The sequence below is a fragment of the Coloeus monedula genome (assembly GCF_965178545.1).
Source record: "Coloeus monedula genome assembly, chromosome: 3".
Lineage (NCBI taxonomy): Eukaryota > Metazoa > Chordata > Aves > Passeriformes > Corvidae > Coloeus > Coloeus monedula.
Window position 1 is genome coordinate 110900262 of NC_138783.1, and position 27070 is coordinate 110927331.

At 36.3% G+C, this 27070-nt stretch overlaps 1 protein-coding gene across 1 annotated transcript in view; it reads right to left on the reverse strand.

The window, feature by feature from the left end:
• Nucleotides 1-27070, reverse strand: part of CFAP47 (cilia and flagella associated protein 47) — a gene marked incomplete at both ends in the record, with an annotated part of 269038 nt that overhangs the window by 88912 nt on the left and 153056 nt on the right. Inside the window, one exon of the mRNA XM_082277854.1 lies at nucleotides 14682-14779. Coding sequence (XP_082133980.1) covers nucleotides 14682-14779 — 98 coding nt within the window. The remainder of the gene's footprint in view (nucleotides 1-14681; nucleotides 14780-27070) is intronic.

A 27070-nucleotide genomic window follows, 5' to 3' on the forward strand; every position in this document is an offset into this window, starting at 1 on the left:
TCTATACTGATGGTTGGCACTTCCAGTGACCAGCTCAGTTGCCTAGATCACCTCATACAGTAACCTGGCTTATCAAAGTTCAGTTGGTTTTGAGAGCCCTATGGAAAAACCATAAAAGTCAATCTTTTCCATTACCAGAATCAATAGGGAAGGAGATCATAGCATCATAGAATGTTTGGGTTGGAAGAGACCTTAAAAATCATCTCGTTCTATGGGCAGGGACACTTTTCACTAGACCAGATTGCTCAGAGCTCCATCCATCCTGGCCTTGAACACTTCCAGGGGTGGGGCATCCACAGCTTCCCTGGGCAGCCTGTGCCAGGGCCTCAGCACCCCCACAGTAAGAAACTTCTGCCTAATATCCAATCTAAACCCACTCTCTTTCAGTTTGAGGCCATTTTCCCTTGTCCTGTAACCGCATGCTCCTGTAGAAAGTTTCTCTCTGTCTTCCCTGTAGGCTCCCTTCAGGTACCAAAAGGCCACAACTAGATTACCCCAAAGCCTTCTCCTCTCCAGCCTGAACAATCCCAATTCTCTCAGCCTTTCCTCATAGCAGAGGTGCTCCATCCCCCTGATCATCTTGGTGGCCTCCTCTAGACTCTCTCCAAGGTCCTTCCTGTGCTGGGACCCCAGAGCTGGATGCAGCACTGCAGGTGGGGTCTCACCTGAGCAGAGCAGAGGGGCTGAATCCCCTCCCTCACCTTTTGCCCACACTGCTGTAGATGCAGCCCAGGACACATTTGGCTTTCTGCACTGCAGAGAGATGGGCTGCTTCTGATATCTGACACTGAATTAATGTAACAAAGGGCCAAATTAATCTTCAAAGGATTTTTCAGGAAAATCATTTACACTTACTTTGTCATCAACATTTTTGGAAAGCATGACTCAGCAAGTGACAGATTTCAATACAGCTCCTATTCATCATTTTTATGAGTCACTTTGCTGTGCAGATACATGCACATAATACATGAGGTGCCCATGATGGAAAACAGTCTGAATCAAATCAATAGATGTATTTACAGTCCTTGGGCAATAGGACTGTTTTGGGTGATGCAAATCCAGGCTGCATCTGTCAAAAATAGACATTTCTCTTTTTTTCGGATTGTCCTTTCTCCTTCAGAGGCTGTCATACCCAGAAAAAAATACTTCAGGTCAGTATCACTCAATAAAAAGTGTGAGAAAGTGCAATATTTCCAAGTGAGAAATGTACTGTTCTTAGATAATGAAGTCAAGAGAGATATCAGTGACTACTGCATTTTAAAAAAGTCAGTTATGTCTCATGGAGTTGTAATATGCAAACTCTTCTGCAGGCATGTCATCACACTGAGATACCAGCCCAAAATCAGCCTCAAAATAGCAACAATTGCCATTTGTGACCCTTCAGGGAACTTAAGGAGATGTAAAATTTAGGATACTTTCAATTTCCAAATAGCTTCTGATATATCAGGTATATCTGATCTAGACTAAATCTTGCTCTCAGAGATCTTAGTGAATGTAGTTCAGCTTAAATATTTAAGTAAATCTGTGCCATTCCCTTCTTTATCAAAGAAGTGCACGATTATCCCTGGACTCTGAATGTGTACAGCACTAAAAGGTTTAGTTCCTGAATTAATTGTATCTGCCCATATAATGCTACAACAGTTAGCTGTAATTATTTTCTGCTGGTCTCACTGATTTGTTTTCAAGTGCTACATAAAGTCACAATAATGCCATAAATTCACAAACCCAATAGACTAGAACATACTTTGGGAGGCTTGGTGAGTGCTGATGATTTCTGCATATTCATAATGAAGTCAGTAACTGAAACCACACAATTACTTCCAGGAATTTACTCTAATATAATTTAATTAGCCTATTAGTTTAATACTGGATTAATATTTAGATCCAACTGCCCTGGATTGAAAATTTGATGCGATGAGGTTCAAAATCTCCATCTGACATGCAACTTCAAACATGACAAAGTCTATATCAGTGAAATGCTGAATATCAGCTCGCTCAGAACTGACCAGGAAAAGGAAATGACCAGCACTGCCCGTGTTCCAGTGCTTCAAAGAAAGAAGCAGAAACACTTGGTAAAAATAAACTTACAACCACCTATCAGAACCTAATAGTAGAAAAGCAGCAGGGACCAATTACTACATTATTTCCACCAACTTTAAAGACTTCTGATAAATGTGGAAGCAAATATTCTACTATGCGCCTCTACTCGCAGCTCATGCTGGTATGAGCTAACTAAAAGTACTTCTTTACTTTAGAAGTAGTAACCAATTCCAATAATACCTCATTTTTTTGAATTTTTATGACCATACTAATGAGGTAATTTACATCTCAGCTACACCACCTACCATCAAGTTACTCAATCAGTGGAGGCAAAATGCTAATTAATTTGACTGTCTTAGATCTTGCACCTACTGTGACTCTCTCATTCTGTAGGTCTAAAAATAGATTTTTAAGGAAGCATTTCTTCACAGTTTAAAAGACCAATACATAATTATCATTGGGACAAAACATGTAAAGGTAGAGATGATTGTAATAGAAAGCTGAAATTGTCAGGATTTCTGCTGAGAAAAACTTTTTCTCCTAAATTTTCTAGGAGTAAATTGCCTCTGATAAAACCTTTCTCTACTAGATTCTAGACACTTGTTTTTTTAAATCAAACTTTTATTTTTGGTGTATCTCTGCAGTCTCAGGAGCCAGACAGTGTTATAATATGAAGAGAACATCTTAAATGTTCATAGCTTTTCTGAGAACAGAATTATATCTAAATCTAAAGGAACAATCTCTATAAGAGTTATCGCATTCTATTCCTTACTATGACTTACAGGAGTAGATAAACTTTGAAAACAGCCTCATTGCTAGTTGTTGCTCCAAGAAAAGTGAACTTTCAAGCCCTTGAGGTTTGCTCACACATTACTGTCTCACATGAAACAATAAATGCTGCATTACAAATATTGACTTCTATGTGTGGCGTGCTAGAGGTCTCTGAAGTCTGTCCCACACATTCCCTTAGCAGTTACCCTACAAAAGTAATGCAAGCTCACTACATCACAAGCAATGTTTTTTAAAAATATAAACGTCAATCTATATATATTTTTATTGACTGTTATCTTTTACTAGAACCTCTTAAAAAGCAAAAATTAGAGCAGTCTGAACCCAGGCCGACACTTGAATTTCCCTGGGTCTGTGCAGTCTATCGCTGTCAAGCAGAAAGAAGCCTCTCCATCTGTGTGAAAAAGATGTTGAAGTGTTTATTAGAGAATCATGAATCTATGAATCATGGAGTGAAAGTATGAAAACCTTTCTATACTGATTTCTCTACATTTTTGGCTGCTCAGTTTTGACCACCCAGCAGATCACCTCGTAAGGGAAAGAATTGCAACTACAAACAACCTGAAATACACTTTCTTTTGGCATATCCACATATTTGGACATGAGCCATTATTTCATCCTCTAACTTTTATACACTAAAAGCTATCTCCTGTGGTTTTAACTTCAAAACTTGGGTAAGTAGCAATGACATGTTTTTTAATTGTTATATTTATCCTACAGTCACATTCTGCTGTGTAGGGCTCACACAGAGCAGACCTGCTGCATTCATTTTTCTAGACTGCCAAAATCAAAGGTTTGAATGTTGGAACCAGTAATGGGAATACCCTGCCTACACTTAGATCTGTATGTAAACAGCAACACTGTGCCAGTGACCTTTTAAAAGCATCATGAAAAGCTCAGAAGCAGTGTGAGAATGGTATGGGAGCCTTTACAAACAGCAACAGCAGCACAAGTTTCAACTCACAAGAACAAGTCTTGCAGAAGTGGAGTGGGCAACATGTTTCAGAGATACATTGGTTTCAGAGATACATTGCCAACTTTGGGGCACTCATGTGGTTCTAAAGGACTTGAGAGAGAGAGAAAAATAGACAGATTTGGCAGAGAAAAGACAAAACTATTGTCTCCACACTTGTGGAAACCAAACTCAATCCCTTGCAGGCATTTGGTTTTATTAAAGCAGAAACTAATAATTCACTGTTCAAAACAGACCTTCCCCTCTGGCTTATCTCCTGCTGTACAGATCCTGCTTGGAGCTCACATATTAGATATTTCCTCTCAAGATAGAAAATACTACTTTTCAAATATATGGATGGATTAAAAAGTCTCTTGACTCACTGAACCAGTAATATATACTTAGAATTTTCTCCATGGAATAGACAACTGCTAATGAGAAAGTGCTTAAAGCAATAACAGCCTTTTAGACACTTTACATCAAAACTTAAGGATCACCTTCCTTCTTGACCTCTACATTCAACCTGAATATTTGAAGGTAAATATTTAGAATATTTACAAGACAAAGTAACTTTTGCAGTTCATTTTTCTGAACAATCTGAGATAATTTATCAGCCTAAATTATGCCTCTGTAATACTGTTACGAATTAAGAAATACAAGTAAGCACAAAAGTAAAATACAGTAACAAATGTTTTAATTGTAAATTGTTACGATATTGTCAAAAGTTGAAGATATTAATAAATATTAATTGATAAAATTTTAAAATCTGGTTGTTTTCTCTGCATTTAGAACTAAAAATGTGCAAATGTACAAACAACTCATAATAACTGGAAGTGTTATTTAATTAATGAGTAGTGAACATTAAATAAATTTTAATTTGACTTGAAAACTTCCCACTTTCACAGATGGTTCCTTCGAACTGTTAAAATTCTTTGTAAATTATCCTTTCTCAATCCCAGAGAAATACATAAATGATTACTGAGTTAATATTCACTACCTCCTTCCACGTGAAATGAGTAGTACTAATTTTTACTCCCCATCTCTCTCAAACAGCTTTAGTTGGAATTAGTTCAGTAGAAATATTTGCTGCAGGGAATCAATTTTATGACCCTTATGTTAGTTACTTTTATACAAATAGGTCTGCAGGTTCAACTAAGGTAGTCTCTACGATTACTGAGACTTTAGTTTTTCTTTAGTCTTCTAAGATTTCAGTTACAATGATTTTCATCTACCTTTACACCAGGAATTCAAATCAAGCAGCAAATTCATTTCTAAAAGGCCAAAGAAAAGTCTTCAGACAGTAATAGACACTGGGCCCTCCCTCCTACTGAGGGTAATGATTTAAGCAAGTGCCACAGATTGTCACATTTACATAGTCATTCTTTATTCTGATTTAAATAGAAGAGGAAAAATGTGCATTATTTTTTCTATAGGCCAAACCATCTAAAATAGGTAGGGCTGTAGCCTAAAGTAAAAACATCCAGTAAACCTGTATAACTTAAACCAAGTAATTCCTGAGTTAATGGCATTTCTCAAACTTCAACACAGCATCTGTTTTCAAATCAAATCCTCAATCAACTAGCTTTATATACTTACTTGAAGTTCCTGATTCAGATGTTGAGAGTACTTGTATGTGTGGATTAATTTGTTATTCATTGTAATTATTTAATTTAATTATCATCTGCTGTTTCAGAAGCTGCACATACTGTCCACAGAAATCCAGTAGAAAAGAACAACTAGCTGCTTTAACCCATATTCTAGAGATGCAGAGCTATGAAGTTTTATTTGAATGCCACTCCAGCACTTTTAAATAGTATTCTGATCATGGGAACACAGCAATACTATTTTGGAGAAGCAGGGATATTCATATATTTTGTGGGAGCAGTAGTGCCCCTGCCAAAAGAGTCTTAAAGATAGAGCTTCCTGTTATACAGATGGACAACCTTCATAGGAACTGAATGAATAATAAAGATCCCTTCTTTCTATTCCTTCTTCTTACACAGGGAAAACAGAGTGTTCTCACCAAGTCACATTTATCACTGAGGGGAAGAACAGTGAAGCAGCACCAGTTTTCTTGGAAGCTCTGAAAAATTGCAGGATGGGTTTAAAGGTTAGAAAAATTTACAGAACATCACTTGTAAGAGCCTGCAAACATAGTTGGAAAATTTATACTTAACAACATCTTTTGGAGAAATTCTTACTGTTCACTTTCAGGTTCCTCTCACTGTTATTTTAAAAAAAAACAACAACAAACACAAACATAAAAAAACCCCACCCAACTTTAAGAGTGTACATACAACCATGTTTTATCTTGAGCCAAAAATCTAGCATTAGTTCCTAGCACTGATAGAAAGACAGGCAATAGAGTTCAAATACTATGTTTTCCTTTCAATAATGTTACTTTACTACCTGGTTCAATCTGTACTCTAGCCAATCAGTGAGAAATTTTTCTTAAAAAGAACTTTTTCCATGGACTTGCTGTGTTTAATGGTTGAGAAAAAAACCCTTTTGTTTTGATTCCTAAGGCCCAGGGGAGCAACATGAGTTATGGACTAAGGGAATTGGTAGTTTCATTATTCAAGGCCACTCTCTTCACATAACAGTTATTTTTCATAGGTAAGACCACTTATCCAGATGAAACATCCCCTCTAATTACTTGGTTTAGATCTAACCTCCCATTTTTGTTCCATGGCAGTTAGTGACAGCTCAGATGTCATTTTATGATCTACATTAGCTCCCTGCTATTATATCACAGAACTGATTATTCATCTGTAGGGACAAGAGGAGGGGGTTAGCAGCTGCTATATATTTATCAAAAAAGTCACTTGCATTTTTATATTTCTAATAATTTACCTTCCTTTTTCTATTTTTTTTTTTTTAATGAGCTATACAAATATGCTCTGGTCTGAATTATTTGCCAAACTGCTTTTAGTTAGAGTGATTAATAATTACTACCTTCTCGAATTTGTTTTTCCTCCCACCAACCACGTTGCCATGGTTCTTTTACAGAATGATACTTTTTATACTACCAATTGTCATGAAAGCATATGATAGAAATTAAAAAATCATAGGGCATGATTCATAACTTCAGGTTACTCAGTTTGTGAGAACACAATCCAACTATCAGCCATGTATAACAATATTCAGACTATAGTTTTGCTCAGGATTTATGAAAAATTAATGTACCACAGATATGAAAACAGTGTGCCACTGTCTTCAACTGCCAAGTTAGATAATTACAAAACATTCTTAATTATGCACTTTTTACTTTTAAATAAATACTGAAAAACTTAATAAGGGGGACACTGGCACATAATTTAGATTCTAAGTTGGTTCTGCTCTTAGCCAAGTGCTATTTGTAACAAGATCTCTACATTATACCTGTGAATTGATATAATGCAGTTACCACAAAATGCAAATTCCTGCTAGAATAAACATGATGCAGTGTTTTTTGACAGGAAGGGTTACAAAGATTTGGGTGCTGTGATCTGTCTATATCAGCAGGCAACGAGACACAGAAGGAGGAGATGTAGAGCAAATCAGGTGGTGTGAGGACTCAGCCTCCACACCATGTGAATGCCCATCCATGTTTTGCTTATGAGTGGTTCTGTTCCACTCCCATGAGCTTAAACACCCATCAGTGGTTGAAGAACATCAGGTGAGCACGTGGAAGATATTCTCCAGTTAAATTACACCCAGAACAGATGGATTTCATCCATTCCACTGCTGTGTGATACAGATGGAGTAGTAAGTGGTGGCAATCAGGAGAGACACCCAAAAATCCACACTATTTCTGTGTACTGAGAGTTTTACACAGATACATCTTTTCTTGTGGGTTCCCTTCAAGTAATTAAACTGAAGAAGGTAAGGTGCCAGGGAAGATGCATGACCTAGGGAAAATTAACACATCTTTTCTGAGATCTCTTACTGTTGTGCCTCTCTGTAAAAGAACTATAGGTTTAAAACAGACTGACATCTCCCACTGATGGGTTCTGCTTTTGTAGTCCCCAAAGCATGATTCCCAAGTTCTAAAGAACTGCCAACGATTTTGAGGGGAACTATTCCCTGAGGCAATATATCCTATATATACGAGAAGAAACATATCACTGAATTGGCAAGGGTGATACTTCTGATCTACATCTTACAAATCCATTAGAAGGCAAAATCATTTCTGTGTGAGAAGAGTTTGAGGAGTATCATAAAATTGTTTGGGTTGGACAGAACCTAAAAGATCATCTTGTTCCAACCCCCCTGCCATGAGCAGGCCCACCTTCCACTAGACCAGGTTGCTCAAAATCCCATCCAACCTGGCCTTGGACACCTCCAGGGCAGGGACATCCACAGCTTCTCTGGGAAACCTGTGCCAGGGCCTCACAACTCTCACAGTGAAGAACTGTTTCCTTACAGCTAATCTAAATGTACTCTCTCTCCATTTACAGTTGTCACCCCTTGACTAACCACTACATGCCTTTGTCATAAGTCCCTCTGCAGCTCTCTTGTATCTCCCTTTACATACTGGAAGGCTGCTCGAGCCCCAACTCTCTCAGTCTGTCCTCAGAGGGGAGGTGCTCCAGCCCTTGGACCATCTTCATGACCTCCTCTGGACTCTCTCCAGCATGTTCATATCCTTCTTATTTTGGGAACCCCAGAGCTGGGCTCAGCACTGCAGGTGGGGCCTCACCAGAGCAGAGGGGCAGAATCCTCTCCCTGGAACTGCTGCCCATGCTGCTGCTGATGCAGCCCAGGACACATTTGTGGGCTGCAAATGCTCAGCGCTGGGTCTCATCCACCAACACCTCCAAGTCCTTCTCCTCAGAGCTGCTCTCAGTCCATGATCTGCCCAGCCTGTATTTGTGCTTGGGATTGCCCCGAGCCAGGTTCAGGACCTTGCTCTTGGCCTTTTGAACTTGGTCAGGTTTCTGCAGGCAATTCTTAGAATTCATAATGAATTTGAAAAGCTGCCAGCTACTAATGAACAACAGTCTGATCTAGCTTGTGATATCTAAGTGTCACTAACAGAGTAAACCCCACAGAACTATCCAAATACACCTTAGATTACTTTTTTTAAGTAAAATATACACTTCTGCATGCTATACCACCTCCAGTCTCACAAGCCTCTTCCTTTTGCTTTTATTAGACTGCCACAGGCTGGTCTAGACAAGACAAAATTAAATAAAAATATGTTAATACTTTCATAAGAGAAAAATGAATAAATTCCTGAGCAGACTGTGATCACAGAGTGTACTTTCTCCCTTTTTCCCTGGACTAGTTTTTAGCTGATCTCTTTTAATAGCATTGATGATCCTTGTCAGGGTGAAATGCAATCTGAAATTTGCGTTGGTAGAAGGAGAGCCAAAGACAACAAGTCTCAACATCACTCTCCCTTACATCATCCAGTTCAAAACAGAACGATTTTCTACAATCATAGAATATGATACCTCACAGATCTGAAATGTCTTTACTGGAATTAATTCCAGGACTGTGCTATGGAAATGTTTCTACATGTAGCAGAATCGATGGAGTTTTTAATGACTGTGGAGAAATGCTCTCTACAGGCCAGCAGTGCCATCTGCCCAAACTGGTTCTTCAGGTAGACTGAAAGAGAAAGGACACTGAAAAAAACACAAATATTCTTAGACTTTAGATTGGCTTCTTTCATTATGACAGCTGGCAAAAAAAAGAGTTTGAATCTGGGCAGTGACTGATGAAGTTGTAAGGTAAAGTTGGAGGCGTTCATTATAAGCGGCGCTAAGATTAACTGGGTTATTTGAGTATTACTAACACTTAATATCCCTCCTCTGAAACACAGGCTTATCATCTACATACTTATAAGGGTTTCCCTGTTGACAAAGCTTTAGCAATCCTTCACAGCTGGAAGGAAGCTGCATCTTTACCACCTATTCAGGCTTCACCAATTATCTATTTTCTCTTAACATACACAGAACTTAGAAAATAAACCTGGAGCTGGATACTCTCCCTCCATTGCAGTAGGGTTATTCTTATTTCTGCAATGGTTCAGCACTGGATTTCAAGCCCATTCAGGGCTTGGATTAGAAAAAATATCCAGATCAGCAAGCTATATGCTTTAAAAAATCATTCATTTAAAAAGAAAATCAGAAATCACGTACCAATCTGTCCAAGCCAAATATGAAAACACCCAACCTTCCCCCTCAGTATAAAAAAAACAAACTACCAATAACAACAACAAGCAAACCAACAAACCACAACAACAACAAAAACAAAACAAAAAAACAAACCCCAAAAACCTGGACAGGAGAATGAGAAATAAATCTATCTTCAAGAAGTGTAACTGAACACTGAAAAAACAGACTGGCATCCATTCATCATTTGGAAACAGAAGCATGTGGAATTACCACAACAAAAAGTTAAATTCAATATTTGAATCTGCTGTTTGCAAAGTAATGGCACTATGCATTTATCCAACACAGGACATACCATCAGTACTAATAACCAGGGAGAAAAAGTGAGAAGTGAAATTGCTTCTCTGTCCCAAAACCTCTAAACATAATGACAATATTAAACAGTACTAGCACTATAAATAGCCACGTGTGTGGCAATTTTTCCTTTTTTACTATAATTTTCTTCGTAGAAAAAATGAACTCACACATAAAAAGAAAATGTGATTACATTATTTTTCTTATTCAAACACTGTATTGACCTTTAAAGCACTGTATTGTATCATACAGTGGTATCAATTTGTGGCAGGCATTCTAGTGACCACAAGGACCAAAAAAAACAGTCTAATTCAATTTAGAGACAGCTGTGTTTCAAATTGGGGAAACTAGTGTGTTTCTATTTAAAAAACAGAAAAAACTATCCTCTTTTAAATTTAAAAATCTATTTCCTTTATTTCCTTTAATTTATGGGTCAATTCTTAGGTCTTCACTGAAATCCATTTCATACAATCATAGAATAAGCTGAGTTGGAAGGGACTCATGGGAATCATCGAGTCCAACTCCTGGCCCTGCACAGGACACCCCAAGAGTCACACCCTGTGCCTGAGAGCATTGTCCAAACACTTACTGAGCTCTGTCAGGCTTGGGGCTGTGACCACTGCCCTGGGGAGCCTGTGCCAGTGCCCAACCAGAAACCCAAACTGTCTACTGAAGAGTAAGGACTACAGTAGGATTTGACTCTAAATTTCCAATTAGATTACTTCTTCTATTCAAACAAGGATATTTCTTTCACTGATATACAGTGATTAAAATAATTGAAATTAGACTAGAGCTTAAAATTATTGACTTTTTCAATATGGCTTTCAATATTGACTTATTCAATATTTTTATTTCCATAAACACCTTATTCATAAACTGGTAAATAGAAAAGTACAAGCTTAAATTATTTCAGCTATAACAGATCAAAAGAGTTTTAAAAAGCTTGGGCAGCATAAAAATGGGTTTGATCCATTTAACTAATCAATTTCCACTTTGAATTTTAGGTTGAGAGAAAGAACACATCCCAAAATGATATGTAGTGAGATGGGTCTCAACAATGTAAAAATGCAAATTTGAAATATTTTATTAAAAACTTGAGTTAAACCAAATTATCTCTAAGCCTTTCAGATACATATCTCCAGATATGCTTTGATATTGAAATTTTGCACCTTATGTTGAGACATAGAAGTAGCAAAGCAAACTAAAGGTAAATGTAACTGGAAAATCCTGTGTTGTTCCCATTCATTAATCTAATCAGAATTAAGCATTATGCAAAAGACAAATGAAAGCAGATGCAATAATACTTAGTACAGCAAATTCTGAGCAAATTAAATGAGGATGGCGACACGATGCATGAGTTTGGGGTGGGGGCAGTACAGACCTAACTGTGGTATTTCTTTTTAGCTGATTTTATGTACTGAAAACAGAAGAGAGCAAATCTATGCTGACACCAAGACATGACCTACAGACAATTGTGTGGTGCTCCAGCTAGAACTTCTTTTTTCTTCAGAATTCTCTGCACTCTTCAGCAGAGTAGCAGCATCAACTGATGGCCAAAGTCTCAGGCCATCCATAAGCATCAGAACATGCACAGGCTCACAAACTCGGCCTGAATTCTGACACTTCTGACACCCACAGCTCTCAACTCCCCTTTCCATGTGGTGTGAGCTGTCACCCTGCCACAGGCCTTGTGTTTCAGACAGATGCTCATGTATGAAATACAAAAGGCCGAGTCAACCTAAAGCATTTCCAAACCTCAAACACAAAACTGGAATCTGCAAGCAAATGTATTCATGGGGTACAGCAGGACATGTGCCAAGATGATCCCACCCTGTCCACTGTTCCTGGGGTGCCCCTCAGCCTCAGCTCCCTGGGTGCTCCCTTGCTGCCTGCAGGCTGGTGGTCATCATGGCCACATGTCCACCATCAAGAACTGTGAGATGCTACACCTGGCTCATTTAAAATCCCCATCCTGCCAACTTTACCTCTGCTGTAGCCAATTTCTGATGTTTCAGAAGTCTGATCACTTAGATAAGACAGAGGAGTACTTTTGACATGCTGAGGATAAATTTGTATTGCATTTGATGATGAGATTCAGCTATAACTACCATACAAAAGCAGTGTTATTAGTATTTTAAATTAAATGTTGCTAATCCTCTGCATTCTAAGGGCCAGGAAGGAAGAAGACTCTAAGGTCAAAAAGAGATCAATGTATTCATTAAATCTGACTCACTGATGTAGCAGATGTACCAGGTGTCCATGCTTTTTAAATATTTATCAGCTTTTGAAGCAATTTCATGTTCTCACCTTCACAAGACTCTGTCTCCTGTTTTCACTAGTAAGATCTTCCAATGTTATATAGTTCTCATTACTGGGACATTCCATGCAAGATTAAATAATTCTCAGATGTAAATTTTTGGCCGCTAGCTCTTGATGCATGCTGGTCAGCAAAACTGAGGCATCATCACTAAATATTCTTTAGCGAGTAATCACATTTCTTCTCCAGTTTTTCTTTGGCAAACTAAGTTGATAGAACTATTTAATATTCATGTGACAAGGCCTGCTTTTCCAGTCCTCTGTGCTTGTGGGAGATTTCTTTGATTTTCTTCCAATATTTCAGAACAATTTTAACCTTCAAGAACCAGACATATACACATTCTATTAACAGTACCACCAGCATTATTTGCTTTCTATTGGTGTCTGACCATTCTTCAGCAGTCAAGGACTGCATTGGTTCTCCTTCCTGGTGTCACACTGACAGTTCTACTGAGACATTAGCTAGGATAATCCCATTCACCTACATTAGAGCCCGAAAGCTCTCACACTCCAGAAATAAGTGCCTGACATGTAACCAGTAAATTCAGGAATAACAGTTCCATAATAGTAACCACATGTTATTTGCTAGTCAGAAATATTCATGTCATCTTTCAAATTCATCAATTAAAAAAAATTTATTACATTTTCCATAGACATCTGAAGAGGTATACTTATTTCTTTACCCCTTCATCTTACTAGAAAGGAATAATTCAAATTTTCAAGTCAAGAATTTCAATGCCCTGAACACTGCAGAAGTATTTTGTACTTTAATGTGTTTTTTTCAAGTTTTCACATTGACTTTCATTAAAATTTATAGGAAGAGTTTAAATGCACCTTGAGAACTTCAGATACAATAGGAGTCAATAGTGTACTTCAAATCTAGCTTTCTCTTTTACCCCTTCAGAGTATTTTCAGATCAGAAAATGATACAAGGCAATGCATGATACTGTGGGATAAAAACTTACACTGTTCTTTTCAGGGTCTCAAATCTCTTTTAGTCTAGCTTTTATGTTTCTTACTATCACCAGACACTTCCCAGCATACTCATGCAGCACCGAGACTTTGAAAACATTATGTTTCTCATCCCTGCAGAAGTTCACATTCAGGATACTGCACTTCAAGGAAAGAGCAAACCTGAAGTCACACATGAACAATGATATTTAAATATTTTCAAGTGCTTACTGGTTTGGATTTTCTTCCCCCCATATGAACACATGTAAAATCAGCTGAGGAGACTCTTCTCCCTTCCCAGCATCTGTGACTGGAAGAGGTATTCCCCTAGCACTTTTATCACATATTTTTATTTGCAAAAATGTTCCTGCAGAAAAATACCATACCAGTCATTTCTACTCATAGAACCTGTTACCACTATATGTTATTAAAGGCAGCATTTGTTAGCTGCTTACAATGTGTGCAGAAAGCAGGATGTCTAGGTGCTAAAGCAAAAATCCATTTACAGAAGTTAGGAAAAATATTAGCTCTGAAAACTAACACCTTACAAATGATAATTCAAAGACAATGCAATTACAAATCTGTGGAAAACAAAGCCACTGTTTATTAAGCAAACATACTAAACAATTATTTTATCTTTACATAGTTAAGTGATTTAAAGCATACTTATTAAATATGATGTAATTGTTCTTCTAGTATGACTAATATAATTCAGGGGTTTTTTTTGAGAGTGACAGTATGTATTCATCTAGTAATACAAACATGATTAAATACATCCCAATGGTTAATGAAATTTAAATTACAATACTAATTTGGCATGCATAAAGAAGCAAAGTTCCAAAAGAGCCATATTCTGTTGTGGACAACAGAGAAACTGAGGTTTTTGTAGAATTCAGGCTTATTTGAAATCCAAAATTAGAAGCAGATATCAGCAGAATAAAAGTGTAATTTTTCAAACAGGATAAAGAAGATACTTTTATTCAATCATTCATTTTACTTCATATAACCGGGCTTAAATGAGATCTTAGTTAAGTATTGAATTTTATTACTCAACCAATGATTGTGTGGTCACTTAATAAAATTGATTAATCCTCTGTGATAGCAGCCAGAACAACAATAAAAATCGTATTTTTCTTCTAATGCAGTAGAACAAAATTAGACATTTTGAGTAATCTTACCAGAGCTCTGCAGTTCACTTCTATCGTCCTTTCTGCTGCTGCAGGTGTGCTGTAAATCTTCAAGGAGAACCACACTTTGCAATCTGTAGAACTTCCTTCTATATTAAAAAGAACAAACTGCCTTACAAATTATCCTGTGAGGTGATCAATCCTAGCAGCCTTCAAATCAATGAGAACTTTGAACTTTTAGCAGAAATGCCAGTCACTGTTCATACTGAGACAAAGCAAATCATGAACTGATTTAATCACTGTCAACAAACAGCATTATCTAATCCCTTCTTGTCTGAATTCAAAATAGTAACAAAATCAATAGGTACAAAAATTGAATGGAAATAGCACATTGGCAATTAGCTTCCTAGACTACCACATAGTTTCAGGGTTTTAAATATCATTGATTTGTAACTGAGACTTTATAGGAAACTGACAGTACTTTTATAATTTTATATCAGGAAATCAAAATTAGTTCTTCTCATACAACCTTTTGTGTATCAGAGAAATTAAATTCTGTCCAGTTCCACAGGATTTTTGCTGTGCAATTTCAGTCAAGCAATCTGTGCTTTGCTAAAGCATATCTTCCAGATAGACAATGGGTCATGATTTGAAGATATCCACAAGAAGTTTGTTCTGGTGGCTATCTACTGGCATTGGAAGATATTTCAATAAAAGTCTAATTTCTGATTTCCATTAATTCACTTCACCATTAAGCCAAAAGATTTTGCAATGACTTTATCTGATAGATTTAACAGGCCTGGCATTAAGTATCTAGCATTTTCCTGGTTTTAGAACATAGTCATGAATGTTAATAAAATTATCTCATCAATCTCGTTCAGGTAGATGAAACAAATTAAGCCTGAAATCTCTACCATAAGGCCTGATCTTCACAACAGAAATATTTCATGTGGTAAGATTTTTGCATGTATAAAGAGTTGTTCAGCACCTTTTAATAATGCATACCCAAGAACTACTTGCACTATTCCTGTTTGTCAGTATATTGTACGAGATGAAAATAGTCCTAATCCTCCTACTCACACTTTCCTGAATTATACACTAGAGAGCTCCATCAGCACTCCTGTTTTACCACAGCATTAATCTTGGGAGTTCCTACTGGTTTTCTCTTCTGTTGTGACCCCAGCTTTTCTTAGAGTCACCACTTTCCTTGTTGCCATTCCTTATTTTGCACATATGACTTTTTTCCTAAATTCTGTTTCCAATAAAACTGTTTCTGACTGGCTTTATTTGCATTATTTTCTTACAATTTTAACCAAATGCATCCTGTATTAACTTATTCATTTTCTTTGGGCTAATTTGATATGCATACAATTTACTGGGTTTTAATACCAGAATTCCAGCCTTACACTGCCTGGAATAGCTTCAGTGTCCTGCAATCTATAAAAATTAGCATCACTGAACTAAAGACATCCCTGAATGTCCATTAAAGGATTCTGGCATGTATATTACCCTGAGTTTAATCAATAAAAAGGTAAAAAAATAGTACACAGAAGAGAGGGAACTTGTGCAATAAAGGAGGATCACCTTACACCAAAACAGAACATACTGCCTTGGAAGTTGAAATAAAAGTTCTCAATTAAACACCAAAAGAAAATCAGAGTACCCATAGCTTGGGACATCACATTCTTCAAGAATGCAGTCAAACTCTAGGAAAAGCTCTAAAATTCAGGTAGGAAACAAAAGATGAAAACATAACAGTAAAGTTCCTTTTACCCAGGATATGTGATTTAACTTCAGGAAAAAGTGATTTATTAAAGTACAGCAACACATTCACAAATGAAGGTTCTGTACTGTTAAGTAAAACAGAAAAGAGCATAAGCTGCTATTTAAACAGAAAATTAACTAGGCTGCCACCCTCTCCTCAAACCTCCCAGAACACTCACACCAAAGAAATACTCCACCCTCAAGTGACAACTTGCTGAGGATTTAAAAAATCAGTAGCATAACCTTTTCAAACACATCTGAAGCTGGTAGCCTGACAAACTCAGAAGGGTTGATAGATGATCAGGGTGGAAAAGGAATGCTCAAGGAAGATAAGCCTGCAGCAGAAAATCTAAATTAGTCCTTTGCAGTAGTGTTCATTACAGTGGAGTTCAGGGACTTTCTAAACTCTAGAACTTGTTTTGAGGGGAATGGTCAGAGGGACTCTTCCAAATTGAGGTTTCAGCAGAAAAAGATCAGAGCAGACTGATAAAGAAGGAAGTAACAAATCACCTTTGCAAGAGAGTGTCTGCCCAAAAATTGTGGTTTAATGAAAGGTGTCCCTGTCCATGGCAGGGGGGTTGGATCTGGACAACCTTTAAGGTCCCTTCCAACCCAAACTGCTACATTTCTGTGTCTGTGAATTCAGAAGGACCTCATGTATTAAATTGTGGTGGTGCAAACCAGCATGAAACTGCTCGCTTAAGTCAGCTCGGGATATGAAGAAATGAAAAGGGAGAGAATGTGTTGCCAATTTTTAGACAGGTCTCCTGCATAAATTCGTAAATTACAGATGTGAGTTTGTTTATATATTCCAAAGAAAATTATTAAGCGTCAGAATGAGGGAGGAAAGCCTCAACACACAAAACTATTTAAATTCTTTGACTAAACCAGCAGCTGTGTGAATAAAGGAGATGTGGTTACACAGCACCCTGCATCATTACTTGTCATTACATATTAGGCCTTCCAGCAATTACTATGTCTATTCTGCAACCAAGATACTTTTCCATATACACTTAGAGCCTTCTTTTTCTCTCTGACCACACATTTCTCCTCTGTATTTATAACTTACCTGAGTCATATTTCTGTTCTTCATAATTGCAGTAAAATAAAACTTACAATCTACTTCCCTTCTCTCTTCTTCCTAATAAATTCATTTATTCTGTTCAATTTGCTTAAAAAATACTCTTATTCCTGACATGTCTCAAAAGCAAAGCTTTCAGGTCAAGTTACTTTATTTTTAGTTTTGCTTCAAGTATTTTGAGCTATTAAAACTTTTTATGTTACAAATTCTTATTTCTTTTTTGCACTTTTTATGCATTTGAATGCTTAGATTCATTTACATTATAAATTTTTCTCGATTTTGAAAAAATTGTTCTTTATTCTGGAGACTAAATAAATTATATTACTTATAGATTACCTTTCTGGAAAACAGCTATCAAGTTTGAGAGTGAATACATTGTATGCATTTTTCAATGACATTACATGTATTTAGATATTTTTAATCATAATATAATTTAATGAACACTTTCAAGAGGCATTTCCCAAAAAACTGTTAAATACTTTAATGGAAAGTTTTCTTAATACATGGTATGAACCTGGCATTTCTCTGCTGAAGGAGCATCTCTTTAACTTTTGCAGCTGAACTTTTAACTGAACGTTCCTGCAAGTTCTGCTTAGTATTAAGCCTTGAAGTTGCATAAACTTTGATGTTCTGTCAACTTCTACTCAGTGAAAACATAGCTGAGTGGTTGCTTTGCTGCCCACTTGCATTGTTAAAAACATAAAACTCGGGGCTTTATCCTCACTTAGCTGAAAACCTGACAGCAAACAGTGACTTTAAAGGTGAGTCCCACCTCATGCCTTTATCCATATAATGTATTTGAACAGGTTACATCAAGGCCAATTTATTGCAAGTATCCTCACCCCCAAGTAATTATAGACTGATTTTACTCTGAATTTCTTCTCTTCCTAAGGCAACCCATAAGATAGAAGCAGTTCTTACTCTCAAGAATACTCAGAAGTCACTTCCAAAGCTATAAAAATCTACTGAAGCTTAAGCTCCCTGAAAAGAAAAAAAAAAAAAAAAAGAAAGAAAGCAAAAGACCTTAAACAGATCAAAATAACAGCAAATGCTTTTAGAATTTCCTTTAGTTCTATCTCAGCATTTCTGTTTCAAACCCAAAAACCAACTTGCATGGCTAAAGATAGGTCTAGTATCAGAAATTCATTTGCTGATGTACAGAGCAGAAGGTTAAGAGTTTGGGGATTTCTTTCACCATTTTTTGTTAGGCTTTTTCAAGGAGTTTTACTTTACCAGAGAGTAGATGCTGGGAAAACAAGGCTCAACCATCACGGGCAATGGAGATAAACTCAGTGTACTCAGACTGAGACACAGAGATAGCTCTTTCTCTACCCACAGAACAAGGTTATATTCGTCTGTTTCTGTTTTCTGCACACATTTAAAAAGTAGGCAGAAAAAAAAAAAAGTTGGCACTCTTCCTTTTCTCTCTACTTTTCTAAACTTCCATTGACATGTTTAATGCATTCTAACTTCCATTAACATTTTTAATGCATTTTAACTTCCATTGACATTTTTAATGCATTTTAACTCTTTTCTTGGGGCCTGAGCGCTGCACTTTGATGTCTTGTGAGATAAACTCCATTTGACTTTAGGCCTGGATCTCTTATCTTCTCACTCTGGGGCTTCAATGACAAATAAAAGCCTGCTTTATGCAACCATCAGGTCATGATCTTGTCAGATCTCATGAAATAAACAAAATAAATTGTAGTCAGTATTTCAGATGGAAATCGCCACTAGAGAGGAGCGAGCACAAATCTTCTGAACATAAAAATGCATCTCCTTCAATATTTAATCTCCACCACCTTCTCTTTTAGTCTCTCCTGTGGTCTGTAGGTTTTCACCCTGACTAGTTAGGGTCAAGAATCTGCCATTAATGGTTAGGGCAAACCAGCTTCTTCCATACATTAGCTGCTGCATATGCACTTAGCACCACTGTAAAGGAGCTTACTTATTTTTAGTTTTTAGAACTTTCCCCAATTATTTTGTAATTTTTGGTTTTAATATGGAATCATTGGAAGCATAGAAAGCTGTGTAATTCCTATTTCATGTACTTACCCTGAGCTGGGGGATGATTAAAAAAAAAATAAGGCCTATTTCTGTATCCATTCCTTAATAACAAGTCAATTTCTTCAACTAGTATTTATCTACAGTAATTACATTTGTGAACAGAAAGTTCTGTATTTAAAACACAGGACTACCTAATTACAATTTACATGAAAATTAAACTTGAACCTTCAACAAACATTTCAGTTTAGAACCTCAAACTTCCCTTCCAAACCTCATTCCAGCTTGTATGATATAACAAAATCATTGGGTTTTCTTCCAGAGTTGAACATCCTTTTTTAATCAAATCAGTCTGGTGCCTTGTCCTACTTCTCTTCAGTGATGCAAATAAATTGTTTCTCCTTTGCCTGATCTCTTCATTTATTGTACAACTTTTAAAATGTTATAGAATCTTAGCAAATCGGTGGTTTAAACCATACAATTTTAATCTAATATTTTGTATCACATCCTGAAGAGTTACCAATTGTGAAATCCCCTTCCTTCTACTCACAAGATGCTCCTCTCTACTCACTTGGATGAGAATACCTTATTACCACATCAGCCACAAGCTGAAATTTCTGATCTCTCTGTCCCCTTTCCTTAAATTTCCTTTTCATCCTATGTCTGCTACACCAGCTATTAAATGTGCTGTCAGCTATAAATAGAAAAGATCCTTCTCTCCTGATTGGGACAGAGCTGTCCATCAGTCACCTGAATGACACATCACTGAAGATGAAGGAAGATTTGCCTTGGTCTCCTGAAAATTGTAGAATTCTAGGGTGTTTGGGAGGGGTTGTGTTGATATGGACACAATGAAGAAACTGGAATTGTGGCGCTGAATAAAATTAATTTACTTGAAACACTTTATCCTGATTTTACTGACTGCTCCTATTGGCATCAGAAACATGATTATTTAAGGAAAAAGCTGAATTGAAGAAATGTTTTCAAATTTAATGCAAGTTCTTTCTACAGTATTTTAACCTAATATTTGCAGAATTAATATAGCAGTAAAAAATGAATAAAGTACATTCAATTCCAGCTTTAAATAAAGCATTCTTAGATGGGGATATTTAAGGGTATGGGTTTATTTTGGAATAGCAGGCAGAGAAATAACACAGCATGATGTCTTGATTCTCCAAAAAATTTCCTGGGCTGCAAGTTATCAACATTCTCATTGAGTGAGCATCCTTAGTGTTGCTCTTAGAGGTATATTGCTGTACTTTACAGAATGTAAGACATAAATTAAAACGGAAATTTTGTCTAGTTTCCTACAATATATAAACATGTAACAGCTTTCAACATGTAAAGAGCTCATGCAGGAAAAATCAGAAGTTAGACCATTTTGATTCAGAATATATTTTCATATAAATTATGTGAAACAGACTAGCTGTTAAGCACATGATTATTTACATTCCTTATTTTTCTAATTGGACGAGCCTTAACCATCTAAGAATTACGGTAAAAAGACCTGACATTTCTTTTGCAAACTTTTCCTGACAAATAAAGTTTCTCTACCACACTAAATTCAAAGGGTTTTTTTCTATAATTTTAATTTTTAGAGAACTTTAGTGGGTTAATTTAGACTCACATACCATAAACTTCCAAGTTTATTCCAGATACAAACTAATTGCAATAGTCTGTCCTAAGACATATAAACCCTTTATAATAAGGTTTTGGATGCTCTTTTTAACAGTGTCACTAGATAAATCTATATTGGTTCATATGCTGCAGGTAAAAACTGCAATCTTTTCTCTATAGGTAGACGCATCACTCCACTGAAAAATAAGTTAAATCCTCTTTTAACTGGTTCTAGATACCTCTCTTCACTTTTAGCTTCCAAGTGTAAAAATCTGCACTTAATTTATGGGGGGAAGCTGTAAGACATTAACACATTAAGAAAATGCTGCAACCCTATTACATTAAAAGCTCAAAATGATGCAAAAAGGCAGACATTTATATTTATTTTTACTATGTGTGGAATAACTTATCTTTGGAAAGGCAACAGTTCTCTACTTTCTCCTTCCAGGGAAGTTATTAATTTAGGGGTTTCACCTTTAGGTTTGAGCTCATGAGTTTTCTCACCTAAGGGTTATACTTTTTCAATAAATGTAATCAATATGTACAGCTTTAAAAAATGCTTTTGCATAACATGGCAAGATAAACTTTGCTCTCAGCTGTCATTTTATGTCCATGAACACATCTGAGAAACCCTAAAATCTAAATGAATATTCATGTAATGTATTCCATATAACAGTGCTTGAAAAAATATTTTAATATTCATCAGTCATTAATCTTATTCCTAAAGGATATGATGTTATAATTCCCCAAGAGCAACTTCCATAAATTTAGAGTGTGCCTTACATTCTGTATCCAGCCTAAGTCATGCAGAGGGACAGTCCTTAAAGTGTCATTGAGGATGGAACACTGTACTACATTGCACATGCAAATTGCAGCTGATGTATGAAAGTGATGCCTTCAAAATGCTGCAATTTAAAATTAAGTTATGATGCTTTCATGTGTAAATATGTACTTAATGTTAAATTAATTCAGAATTTTCAAGTTAATATGGTACCTATTGGCAGGCTTGGTGAAGAAGGGTGTTCTACAAAAGGAAAATCTGCAAGATGGATTAAGGTTCCTTTTCTTCAGAACTTGTCCTAAACTAGGTTAAGGACTGTATCTCCAGAGCCTCTTCCACTTGGGAAAATTTGGAAACAGGAATTAGAACAATTTTTTAAAATGCAAAGTCAAAACCTTGTTTTGGGCCTTGGAATTATCTGTGATTAGTACAACACAAAGTTCTGAAAAAGCATCTGACCTTCTAAAAGGCAGAAATCCAGAACCTCTCTTTTTTAAATTCTGGCTTCAAATGCATCTTTTAAAATGAACATTACCACCTTATGGTGAAAACTCAGATACCACTAGCCCATGAAAGACATTCCTTTTCCCTAAACTTCTTCAAAACTGTAAGGAGGAGAATTTTAATACTACAGAGAACTTATTTCAAGGAAATGGATGACTAATGCTGTCGGTATCTCCCATTTTTGAAGCTCAGTCCTACATCCTATTAATACCACCACAGCAGGACGTCCTAACACCATTTTTCAGTTAGACACCTTTACTCCATAGACACTTTCTCATCTCCATCTCCCAGGTAACAACTTCAAAAAAATCATCCAGCAGATCTACTATGTCTATGGGATGGGGAGGACAGAAAACATCCCTTTACCTCAGAATATTCTTGATGTCCTTCACAAACTCTCAGTACTTTAATATGGTGATGTCACAGCTCCCCCTTCTACCCTGCAGTCAAGTGATGGAAATGTAAACATGGCAAATATGGTTATTCACCTTCCACAGGAGATTTTTTCACTCTCCATTTGGGCTGTGTTGTACATTTATCCAGGGTATGTACTTTTCATGAAATTTAGCCTAGCCTGCTACCAGCTGTCCATTGGTGACACACAGATCTGTCTGCTGGAACACACTGGGACAGAACTCAAGTTATGATCTTATTCACATGATAAACTCTGATGAAATCACAGAATTGTGGCATGGGAATAAACTCAGAGCACGTGAGAGTATGTCATCCAAGCACTGATGACATTCATAAAGAGACACAAGAGATAGAAAATCAACAATAACACAAGTAATATATTTGGCATTAGAATCCATCTTCCCTAATCTTTTTCAGCTCTGCAGGCAGCATGACAAATGTGAACACAAAGTATGCAAAGAGTAAGAAAATTTCAAATGCTGAATAGAAATTCAGCCCATTTTAGCAACACAAAAGTCAGAATTTCACTGTTTGGGGCTTTTTTGAAAGGAGAGGGGGGAAGCAGGGGAGGGGAGACATGGAAGGGAATATTTTGTCTTAGTAAGAGTTTGAGGAATAAATTCTGGGGGAATTAATTAAAAGGATTGTCACAAACCTTACCAATGTAGGTCCAAGGTATCAATTACATCCTTACTGTGCCTTCCTAAGACCATACAGCCACACACTGAGAAGAACCCCTGATTTTCATAATAAGCCACTGAATACTCACTGAAGAGGTGGGATGACAGGGGCATTTAGGAGAGGAAACAACCTACTACACAAGGAATCTGCCATGAATAGACCATTGAAAATAAATTTGGTAGGTTTCAAGTACAATGGTCTATATGTTTGGGAGTGACCTGCACCTCACACATATTGTGTGACATGGGTTTCTCAAAACTCTCACTTTAAGGTGTTAATTCATCTTTTACTGCCTGGCTCTATTCTTAGTGATGAGTAACATGTCTCAAGTGGTTACCTCAAAATTAGACTGCTGTCACAAGCAGAATCTTTGTGGTAATTTGTGGGAAGATGATACTTATTCAATTATTGCATTAGGGTTTTAGAGGTTTGAAGAGCAAGGAAGAAGAACTAGAACTTTTCACTCAGAATAAATTTGATATAAGTGCAGGTTATATAGTGAAGTGATTGTTTAGAATACTAACACACTTTAAAATACTGTTTAACTTCTAATGTGAAGATAAATTATATTTGCTTTAAGACTCACAGTTATTTGGTTATTATAATTACCTTAGTTCAAAGACCTATCAAAGAAAGAAACTGAGGTTAAGTGGAGGACGTATTTAGAATAATCTAGTCTAAGATTAAAATAAGGACATAATTCCAAAGGGCAGAGAGGCAAGAACAACTCAAGAAGTAAAGTTAAAAAAACTCCACTAAGTAGCTGATTGTTAGGCAATTATGAAAAGACACAAAAACACAGAAAAATTAGTACAACCAGTAAGAATTTGAAGTTCAGAAAACAACTACTGCTCCATAAATAATTTTGTTCTCTTTTCCTTCAAAAAGATTTTTGAAGCAAAACAGTGCTTACACTTTTCACATGCACAAAATGTTGCTACTCTCTGATGGAGAGAGTAACAAATGGTGGACTTCAGAGCATGCAAAAAGTATCAGTGAAACGTTACAGTGGCAAGGGTGGAGAAGAACTAGGAGAGATTAGCCAGGTCATACAGTTTTTATTAGTAAATACCTTTGAAGAATATCCTAGATGAATGGTTGTCAAAATCCACAAGGAAACAAGTTACTTCTACCAGGTTATACCTAACTATCACACTTTCATATTCCACATGTCTCAAAACACCCTCATTCACAGCCATAATCTTAAACTCAGATAAATTGAATTTGTGATACTTTTTAAAAAACACAGGCTCAGGACTCTGCTAAACCAGTGAACTGAAACAAATTATGTGCTAAACCTCCCTGCTCCCTCTTACTTCATACAACTTTTAAAATTACTTAAATTAAGAGGTTTTGTACTAAAGGACTACTGTTTTTTCTCCATTTGCTATATCTGCCTTTATTTCTACTGACACCCTTTTTTTTCTATCTTTGTCTACCTATGTCTTAACTTTGGAAAGATACAAAGGTAACAGAAAAATCCAAAGGTAACCTTGTTTCTGAATACCAACTTATAAGGTCTCAGATAAGGAACAGAAAAAATAGTGTTCATTCCTATTATGCTGGCTTATAAAGCTCCTAAGGGTGATCATGGAAAAAAGGGTCCTTAAATTTCCTTGCAGGCTCTCTGGAGGGTTGGGAAAATCATCAGGAATTTTGAAGGATGCACACAAACCCAATATAAAGCACATAACGAGGAAAGGAAAGGGAAAGAGAACAAAAGGGAAAGACATCTTATGTCAGAAGAGCCACCAAAACCAATTGCTTGAAAAAATTCAAAATAAGTAGATGGTAAAATAACCTAGAACTTTTTATTCTGCCTCTTGGCAGAAACAGCATTCACTGCAGGTTTTGCATAGTGCTGCACATTTTAAACTGTGACTTATGTGAGGAAATCACTTGCCAGGTGAACAGCTTGGGTAGCTGTGTCACACAAATACTGTAACATGTCTGAAGAGGCAAAAGCCAGCTCAGAAGTCATGTACACACAGTCACAGCTGATACACCCTTGGCACAGTAGGTTAAGTTATATTCAGATGATTTCCAGTCAGGAAATTCCTTAAAATGATACTGAAGTGTTTTCCTCCTCCATGTCAGAATGAAAAGAAAATATGTAAAATAGATTATAAATTTATCATTTAATAGTTATATTGCTTCAAAGAGAGAAAACACAATTGTTCAGTTTGGTTTTTTTCATTTTTTCTTTTTTTTAATAGGTGTTGTTTTACTACATAAAATACCTTCATAAATTTAACATTTTGGCCATTAAGAACCATTAAAATAGAACATTTGACATCAAAGAACTGTAGCCAGAAAAAATCAAATATGAAATTAGTATGACTAGAACTGGTAAAAATCTTCTAGTGAAAAAAAAATTACACCAATGTGTAATTAATTCTTGTTTTCAACTTTTGTTTCAGTCAAACACAAGTTATTGAATGAAATATAAGTGTACATTAGTGAAACACAGATTATATAAAGAGTACATTAAACATAATGACCTTTACCAAAGCTAGAAGTCAAAAAAGCACAAAGACAGCATAAAAGCAGCCAGTATTGTTAAATCTCAGAAATCTACTCACAAATATGGCACTTAATTATTGCTAAGACTTAGCAAATCTTTTTAATTTTAAGCTCTAGCAGCAAAGACCTGTTAAAGGTCCTTAACAAGCTTCCAGATGTAATATGCTGTGGTGAAATATACTTCATGTTCTTTATTGTGAAATTCCCAGTCTTATTTTATTATTGTTAACATATTAAAAATAAGCTTACTGAAGACAGTTAACCCAATTTTTTGTCTAGTGCTGTGTCACAAAAGCAAATAACTGCTCTTATGAGTTGCACCACATACAAGGAGCATGAGCCTTTCACTTGAGAGACAAAGACCATTCAATCAACTGAATTATAGAATTTCCCTTGCTACTGTAAAATCAATTGCACTATTTCCCTAAAAGTTTTATATCCCCCAGCTTGCAATTCAGCAGCTTCAAAAAAAATACCAAAAGGACCCAAGAAATGCTGAGCACAACATATCTTCATTTTTATTACAGAATTTAATTAGTATTCAAAGATTTTACCCCTTCTAGCTACCAGGAAACTAAATTGACAACATTTCCTGGAATATACTTGAATTTCTAACTGAACCTCTAATTTGAGTTAACTTTTATTTTATTATGTGGACCTACACGAAATTTCAGTGAGAAGCCAGCTCACTTCCAGACAGGATTCACTTTTAAATTCTCTACCATACTCAGGCAGGCTCAGTGCATGCAGTTTCCTTTTATAAACATGCTAAATATTAAGGCTAAGAATGCCTATTTCCTAAGTGAAGATAGGCCAGAATTACAAAAATTATACTTGTGCACACCAATGAGTGATTCCTGACTGCCATTCATTAGAAAAAAAATTATTTTGTATTTACAGATCAAAGATATTTTTTTCCAAAATACTGGGGGGTTGCTAAAAATATCAGATTAACCAAAAGCATTTTATCAACCCTAATAGTCTTACTGCAGTGTTTCATAGGAACACAGCTAGGCAAATGCAAAGGCATTAAAACTGACAAGTGTCTATTTTTTTTTTCAGCATAACCCT